Below are 9383 nucleotides of genomic sequence, written 5' to 3' on the forward strand. Positions count from 1 at the left end.
TTTGAGTTGGAGTGTCACTCTGTCACCCAGACCGGAGTGCAGTGGCCGCTCCCGCAGCCTCGACCTGCTGGGCTCCAGCGATCCTTCTGCCTCAGCCTTCCAAGTAGCCAGAACTACAGGCGCGCGCTGATTGTAGAGACTAGGTCTTGCCAAGTTGCCCGGGTGGGTTCTTGAACCAGTGGGCTCAGGCAATTCACTCACCTCGGCCTCCCAAAGTGCTGGGATTAAAGGCAGAGCCACTGAGCCTGGCCTACATTCTTCTACTGGTGGTTATAGCACTGCAAGCACATTTTTATTTAGGAGAGAAAGGCTCACAACAAATCCTGTCAAAAGAAATCCACAAAAACTAATATGCTGAAACTTCTGAGTAACCTATTCCAATGTAAATAAAAGTGCATGTGCCACACAAAATGATCTTGCTGATTATCAAATCAGCTGTACTTTAGGCTTTGGTGCCTAAAGATTCTTATTGTTGGAATAGCAATAAAAAAAATAGTAAAAAATGCCAAATATAAAACTCTACATTCTATACGTTACTACTTTTATCATATTATAGCTTACCAGAAAACACAAAACATCAATCAACGGCAACTGCTATTGCACAGTAATTTTCGCAAAAATACAAGCTTCATAATTACAGGAAATTACTGAACAGAGAACAAATAGAGAAAGACCTGTTGCACAGAAATACACATAGTTTAAAAAAAAGAGAGAGAAACCTGCTGAGATATGGTGGCCAAGCACACCATTTTTCTCACACTGAACTCAAATCTGTGCCACCTAAAAATATCAAAGCATACATTCCTTTAGTGTATACTATAAATTAAGTACCACAAACACTACAGTCCTGTTTTCAAGAATGAAATAATAAATCAGATCCTCTGAAGTTAAAAATGACTTAGATTTCAAGATTAAAATATATTCTAGTCGGGTGCGGAGGCTCACACCTATAATCCTAACACTTTGGGAGGCAGAGGTGAGATTACCTGAGTTCAGGTGAGAAGACCAGCCTGAGCAACAAGGCAAGACCTTGTCTCTACAATAAACCAAAAAAATTAGCCGGGTATGGTGGCGTGAACCTGTGGTTCCAGGTGCTTGAAAGGCTGAGGTGGAAGGATCCCCTGAGCCCAGCAGGTCAAGGCTGCGGTGGCCGTGAGCATGCCACCGCACAACCTGGATGACAGTGAGACTCCCACTCAAAAAACAAACAAACAAACAAATAAATAATAAGTAAGAGTAATGAAGTAAAAACCCTCAGGCCATAACGATGGAAATCAGCAATAGCTTTATTAGGGCAGTGAGAAGACCAAACTAAAGTCAAGGCTTCCTGTAGATGTTGGCAAGAAAGAGGCAGATAGGATAAAATCAGTATTTTAGGTTGGACAGTCGTGGCTCATGCCTGTAATCCCAGAACTCTGGGAGATCAAGGTGAGAGGAATGGCTTAACCCAGCAAGTCGAGGCTGAGGTGGCCTTGATTGTGCCACTGTACTCCAGCCTGGGTGACAGAGACTCTGACTTAAAGAGTCAGTGTTTTAGCAATAAAAAAATGTGTGTAACAATAAAAGCGGCAAGTCCAGTGAATGATCATGAGGAACAGTAAAAAGATGTTAATAATTTAGCTGCTATTCATTAAAAGTAGATCAAGTTTATTCTTATGCTATCATTTGCTTATAATCCTGGGTATTATATAAATATCAGCAGGAATATAAAAGACTGGTAACCAATGATGTAGGAAACAAATAACAGCTTATGATCAGAAAATAAAGTCGAATTTGAGTCCAATATGTCATTTGATTAAGTCTAGGAAACATGCTAAAATTAGGTAGTTAAAACTGACAACAAGCTGGGCACAGTAGCTCACACCTCCAATCCCAGCACTTTGGGAGGCTGAGGCAAGAGGATTGCCTGAACCCAGGGGTTCAAGACCAGCCTGGGCAACTTGGCGAGACTTCTTCTCCACAATAAATCAAAAAATTACTGAGGAGGTGTGCACCTTTAGTTCTAGTTACTTGGAAGGCTGAGGCAGAAGGATCACCTCAGTCCAGCAGGTCAAAGTTGTGGTGGCTGTGAGCGTGCCACTGCACTCCAGCCTGGGTGACAGAGTGAGACTGACTCAAAAAAACACTGACAGCAGTTCTAAATCCCCTAAAACTTGACCAGTTTTTGTTCTCAATGTGTAGTTGTAAAGCAAAAGCTATGAGAACTAGGATGACATTAAAATAGAGAGCCCAGGTTCTAAAAAAAAAAAACCTAGAAGGTCTACTAGAATTTTAATGAACTACACTGAAATTAACTAAGTTTTTTAACTTAGCTGACACCAGAACACCTATCATTTTGACTTTAAAAATTTTTTCTTGCCCACACACACACTTCATTATAGATATATGCCAAGGATCACCTATTTTGGAATCAAAAATTTACAGTCACATTTATCAAAATAGTCCAATGACATTTAATCCAATATTATAGAGGCAGAACTATTTTCCCTTTCCACAAAACAGCAAATGCCTACCACCCTTTCATTCTCTTTCATTTTCATCATTTCCACTTCATATATCTCAGACTTTTGTATCTGTACAATACCTTACCAGGCACAACATTTAATGTAAAAAAGGCTACTGAACTTTATTAATTACCAAAAAACTATCCAACTTTTCCTTCCTGGAAGGGACTATAGGTGTCTATAGTCAGTTAAGTTCTATAAACTTTGAAACAAACCTGGCAAAAAAACCCAAAACAAAAACCCAAAAACCACAAGACATGTAAATACACAGTATTCTATAAAGCAGTAAAAATGAGTATAACTCTGTGGAATTCAAGAAATACGCTGCCTAGTGATTTTCAGCTTAAGAATACAGCAGTTTTTAAAGCCCAAGGAACATATGAATATAAAAGACTCAAAAAGCTGCCTGGTTTCCTATCTTGCTCTTGTATTAAACAGGAGGTTCTGTGGGCTGAAGACAAAAATCAGTGGCCCGTAACCATTGCCCTGGGATAATGAAAACTTTGAGCAGCAGAATACAACAGACCGCATCACTGCTCAGATCACTCCCTACTACTTGACCTGCAATGGTATGGCTTCCTCTCCCAGGCACTGGATCATCCTTTGCCTAAACCCAGCAGTGGTCTTCAAATTTTTTGATAGCTGGCATTGATCCTATGCCCTAGAAAAATACATGTACAATTTTAAAGACTTCTTGAATCTTTTAAATCCCATCCAGGCATCTGATCACACTATTATAAGCAGGCTCGCCACTGCTTTCAACAAGATCCAACGCTGTGACCAAAAGGCCCCAGAAAGCGGTTGAGGCGTTCTCCCGGACTCTCCTTCCTCCACAAGCCTATACGGTGAGTACTGTTCCTACTGAGTTAAGCCTAGTTTTCTCAGGGGATGAAGTGATATCCTCAGGCCAGGCATCTATGAAAGGCAAACCTGTGGCTTGACTCAAAATCCTGAGCTCTGTTGTATCTCTGTACCTCTCTGAGTTTGACTTAGGTTTCCTATTATGTATTTCCTCATTTTGTTTCCCATTTCATCATCCTGTGCAAGACAAAACCCACCCACGTTTGGCTGCATCTTGCAGGGTTATGGAAAGAGGTAGTAATGCTGTGTCTCTCCCCAACCACCAACAGCTTTTGCTCTAAGCGTCTGGCAGGGCAGGAAAGGTAGACTGCATTAGTTCACAAATTGAAATTTCAAAATAACAAGGAAGATAAAAAGCCCAAGTTTTCACATAATGAAAAGCCCAAGGTGGGTGCAGGTGGCTCACTCACAACTATAATTCCAGCCCTGTGGGAGGCCAAGGAGAGAGGACTGCCTGAGCTCACAGGTTTGAGACCAGTCTGGGCAACATTGTATGACCTCATCTCCACAATAAGTCAAAAAATCAGCTGGGTGTGGTGGCGCATGCCTGTGGTTCCAGCTACTTGGAAGGCTGAGGTCAAAGGATCGCCTGAGCCGCAGGTTGAGGTTGTGGTGGCTGTGAGAATGCCACTGCACTCCCACTCAAAAAAAAAAAAGAAGAAGAAAAGCCCATGCTGTGAAGAATATGCCAGTGACCACTTCCCATGGCGATGCTCTGTAACTCTTATAAAAAGCAACCTGGTGCATGCTCTTTGCTTACTAATATAAACACTTGATAAAACGTGCACAATCAGAATGGGTTACTAAACAGCTTTTCAGAATACTCATAACTATGGAGATGGGCTACTTTTTGTGGGAAGAAAAATAAGACTTTCTTAGTTATTATAAAACAGATGCTCAATATATTGAAGCCTGGTTCATCATTGACGCCACCAGTCAATCACATTAGTTCCACAAAGGAATTACCTGCTTATTTTTCTAAAATTACAAAAAAAATTCAGAAAAAGTTGGAATAAAAAAATTATTAATTGGTATTTTTATCATGTAAGATCTTAAAATGTAATTAAAACACTTTAAATCTTTTTAAAAAAAATAGAGATGGGGTCTCACTACATTGGCCAAGTTGACATAGAACTCCTGACCTCAAGCTTTCCTCTAGCCTTGGCCTCCTAAAGTGCTGGGATTACAAACATGAACCATCACACCTGGTCTAAAACATATTTCTACTAATCATTTAAGTACAATGGTCAAAAATTTTTTTTCTCTAGTAGAAATACTACTTAATACATTCTATTCTTCCATTTTATTAGTAAAAGAAATTTAATGCAAGGTGTTTCCAGAGTCAATGTCACCTCTTTGAAAAAGATGGTAGCAAAATGAAGGCCACTTATAAAGAATCAAGATACCTGTAAATATCAAACTTTCCCAAGTCGGAAAGTAAAAGCCATGGAAAGTTAGCACACTGCTGACCTAATTCTATCATCCTCTTTTCTAAAAGAAGCCCACTTGCTCGTTTATTTAACAAATATTGGAGCATCTAACTATGTTATGAGTCATGCAAAGATTACAAACTGAACTGTTGAAAAGACCAAGGTAGGCTGGAATAAAAGCTTGTTAAGAATTCACTAAGTCATTTTTATTAACCTTTAAAAAACATGTATTTTAATTGGAGAGTATCACTCTATCTCCCAGGCTGGACTGCAGCAGCAGGAACACAGCTCACAGAACCCTTGACCTCCTGAGCTCAGGTGATTCTCCCACCTCAGCCTCCCAAGTAGCTAGGACTACAGATATAGTCCGACAAGTTTTTTGATTTTTTTGTAGGTCTATATGTTGCCCAGGCTCCTATTCTCAAACTCATGGGCTCAAGCAATCCTCCCACTTCAGTCTCCCAAAATGTTGGTCAAGTGTGAGCCTCTGCACCTGGCCTCTAAGACATTTGTACAGTAAAGGAATTAAACTTCCATTCATCTAAACTTTCCAAGCGTGAGTATCATGTCAACTTTGTGAGAAGCCAATGCTATTCTGAAGGAGAACAAGGGTAGTGAGCAGAATCAACCTCCTTAATCACTTCAACAAAAAGAAGCTACTAGGCCAGGGCAGTAGCTCATGCCTATAGTCCCAGCACTTTGGGAGGTTGAGGTGAGAGGACTGCCTGAGCTCATGGGTTCGAAACCAGCCTGGGCAACTTGAGACCTCATGTCTACAATAAATCAAAAATTAGCTGGGAGTGGAGGCGTGTGCCTGTAGTTCCAGCTACTTGGAAGACAGGCAGGAAGATCACCTGAGCCCAGAGGTCGAGACTGCAGTGGCTGTGAGAATGCCACTGCACTCCAGCTTGAGGAACAGAGACAGACTCCAACTTAAACAACAAAAACGCACAAAACTGCTGCAAGTCTTTTCCTAGGAAAAATCCTCATAATGACAGTAACTTGTATACGGTATGTGGAAAACATGCAAATACCTACCTGGTATTGCAAATAAGTTTGTTAATAGCAGATAAATGTTACCACATTCCCCTTTATTCCTAAAATTGACTTTTGTCTTAAGGGAAATTATAACTTGCAACATAGCCTTTCAAGCCAAAATACAAATTATTTGATCAGGTGTAATTAGAAAAAAAAAAAACCAGCCTGAACAAAATTCAATAAATGTACACAGATACTGACTAGTAAGAGTAAGAAGACAAAAACTCCAACACTATTATTGTAGAAAAAACAGCATTTTCAAATCTTAAATATTATTACCTTAGCAAATCACAAGACAGGCACCTGCCGTTTAGCCTCAATAAAAGCATGATATTCCTTTTCCGACTTAGAAGTAAATGATAGCTATCATTGTAAACATTTCAAATAAGCCAACAAAAAAAATGCTAAGAGAGATGCCACTTAAGATTTTGTTGTAAGGCTACATTACTTGGGGTTAAAAAAACCCACTATTTTTTAAAAGACAGACTAAAGAAAACACCATTTGAGGAAAATACTCACAATTTAGGAGCTATTCTATTAGTAAAGATTGGCGGAAGGTATCACAGTATTATCACAACTTGAAGAAAAACCCCAAACCCACACCACACCAGAAATCATCCTATTGCCCATGAGAGTAGTTCTTCCATCAACAAGGTTCAAATAGCAAGCAATGCTCCTAGATTTCCATACTGAGCCTCAGAGTCAGTAACTTGTCCAGATAAATTGGGATATTGCCCCTCCTGCAACCTCAAGTTGCGTAAAGTCATTTAATGACTATTCCAAAAACTCCTAGCTCACTAAAAAGGCAAAGTATCCTGCATTCGATGTTCTATGCAAATTGCTGGGAACTTCTACTAGTTTAGCCTCCAATTCAAACTTTTGTAGATTACTAAGCCATAATTTTGCAAGACATTAAAATCAACCAAAACATAATATTTAATTCTTTTAAGCAATGTTCTTCAACACAGTAGCTACTGAATACTTAAAATATTTCTTGAATGAAAATAGAAAATCAAGTTTGAGTTATTCATAACCTTTCACCATGGTTGTCAATTTTCAAAATTGACTTCCAATACTTAAATGCAGGAAAAGACAGCATCAAATGTGAAGTATAGTTTTCTGCATGGCTGATTCACTACATTAATGTTATGGTGGTTAATCCACAGAAGGGTATTATGTCTCCAATGAACCTATTATAGCTCTTACATAAAATATGTAAAGTTTCTACATCCACAGATGTATGTATATTTTAGCATCTTTTTAGTAATGATACCTTGAGGACCTCTATATTTAGACCATTCAATTTTTAGAAGGGAAAAAAAGCAAAGAAGTTGAGAATAATGTTAAAGGATACTCATAGGAACCCTCCAGTGGAGTGAAGCTAGACTGAGTGATGCTCACCAGCACATCATTGCAGATATCTCTCAGCTCCGTCTCAATTTTCTCTCTGTATTCTCGAGCCATCTGCTGTTTTTTCTCAGCACCTTCCGTCTTTTGCTCAATACTTGAGACGACCCTCCAAGATGACCTACGGGCTCCTACCACATTTTTATAGGCAACCGAGAGCAGATTCCTCTCCTCATTGGATAATTCAGCTCCTTGCTCAGTTACGGACTTCATGCAGGCTGCCATGTCATCGTATCGCTCAGCCTGCTCGGCCAGCTTGGCCTTCTGAACCAGCTCATTTTTATCCATGACTGGTGTTCTGCAGGGGGGGGGAAAGAGTATTTAAAAATTTTCCCATCAAAACAAACAGACTCAAAATTATACCAATGGTAAATAAACTATTAATATCTCGAACCTAACTGCCTATGGAATATTCTTTACATGAGATTAAAATGCAGCCTTACAAAAGGATGAGCAGAAATTTTTTTTAACACATTCAACAGAGATAAATTTATAGTCATTAACATCAGTTTAGTCAAACTAAAATGTCATTACCTCAACTCTCTTCACAAGGTCAAAAGCTGCTTAAAAAACCACCCCTTATCTTACTTGGCCAAAATCTCAACTCATTTCTAATATCACTAAGTGATTCAAAATTAAGCAGCTTTCCTTCCTTTGATAAAAGCATTGCCTACAGAGACCATCAGAATTTCTACCATACTTCCAGAATCATGATTCATGCCATTTTGCTTTCATAAAACTCTTGTCAGGGTTAAATTTTAGTTGGTATTACCCCCACCCCAATCTACTGGATCTCTGCAACATTTGCCTGCTGATCATAGCATGACAATTTTCCAGGAGTAATGACTAAAGTCCTTGTTCTTAGATATTTCTAACAAAGACCCACTATCAAGGATTGTTATCTGACCACAAGGCCTCAACTACCTAAAGCTTGTCATATGTACACATGCTTAAGAAATATTGTGGAACTTCAACTTACTCTGTGAGCACCAGAATGCATATTGGAAGCACTTAATTTACAAGTAGTTCCAGTGTCATTGCTCCAGTATAAATGGAGAATTATTGCATTTTGCTTCTAGTAGTTAAGCTGAGTGCTATCACTCAAGCTGCCCTTTACCTTGAATACCTTCCTAGTATTCTCTTTCCCTCATTTTAAAGTTTCCTAGATTTTTCAATTTGCCTCCTCTACCTTTTTCTTGAAAGGTATCTTTCCAAAGTTGCTAAACAGCAAAAAAATACTATTCCATAGAGTAATATCACAGAATGAACGATTTTTAAAAGAAAACAGCCTGAAGTGTACTTTTAAATTAAAAGATGAACAGAAGCGCCATTGTCACCAACCATGGGAACTGATTCCTCAATATCAACTAGGTCTTTTACCTTCCCAGGGAAATCCCATTTAAAAAAAAAAAAAAAAAAACTAAATAAGAAACGCTCCCCGCCAGTTTATCAGCTAGCTTGGATGTAAGGTGCAGTGGTTTAACTACTTAAAATTCCTGACCGCAAATTTCCGTCTGGCCTCGATATTGTTAATTTCCCCCCCACGAGCTCAGAAGCGCTCTCTGGTTAACACTGCTTCTAACGAAAGATGACTTTACGCCAGTACAAAGGCTTTCCTCTCCAGCCGCTTCGGTACAAGGGGAAGTGGATAAGGTTTCTCAGCGTAGTCAGGGCTTCAAGGCCGCGCCTCCATATAGCGGGGAGGACTCGCCGCACCCATTTAACCCTTACCTGACTCAAGACGTCGGGCAGGGCGTAACGAAATCCGGCCGACCGTGACTTTAAAGCGCAAATCCTCCGGTCCGCGCCACCCGCAGCCACCCCCCCTGGCTCCGCCCAAGCTGGTGCCTCCGCACAAGTCCCCGACTCTCCTCCTTTGTCATGGCGGATCTGCGTCACTGCCGCTTTTGTTTTTCAATTATAAGTTCCCTGACTTCAGTCCAAGCTCTCAATTTGCACGTGCAAAATTTGCTGTTTCCTTATTTAAACCCTATTAAATAAAATGAAGAGTTAGAAACAATGTTTTCTCCTTTAAAAAAAAATTAATTGCTCACACTGTAATTCATATCAGGGCACTTGCACATTTTTTTTTTTGGCCACAGTCTCTGTAATAGTCTCTGTAATAGTGTTTGACATTTACATA

The 9383-nt window shown here is 39.7% G+C and overlaps 1 protein-coding gene across 2 annotated transcripts in view; it reads right to left on the reverse strand.

The window, feature by feature from the left end:
• YWHAZ (tyrosine 3-monooxygenase/tryptophan 5-monooxygenase activation protein zeta) overlaps positions 1-9123 on the reverse strand; it is a 32088-nt gene extending 22965 nt beyond the window's left edge. Inside the window, exons 1-2 of one of the 2 annotated variants that reach the window (XM_008058982.1) lie at positions 8972-9123; positions 7235-7538 (exon numbers count right to left, since the gene is read on the reverse strand). In XM_008058982.1, the coding sequence (XP_008057173.1) occupies positions 7235-7528 (294 nt within the window). In that variant the 5' untranslated portion in view covers positions 7529-7538; positions 8972-9123. Of the gene's footprint in view, positions 1-7234; positions 7553-8971 lie in introns of those variants that run through there. The other variant, XM_021712848.1, reaches the window with a different exon arrangement.
• Between the last annotated feature and the right edge of the window lie 260 nt (positions 9124-9383).

This window comes from Carlito syrichta, unplaced genomic scaffold (genome assembly GCF_000164805.1).
Source record: "Carlito syrichta isolate Samal-C Ts95f unplaced genomic scaffold, Tarsius_syrichta-2.0.1 Scaffold303668, whole genome shotgun sequence".
Classification (NCBI taxonomy): domain Eukaryota; kingdom Metazoa; phylum Chordata; class Mammalia; order Primates; family Tarsiidae; genus Carlito; species Carlito syrichta.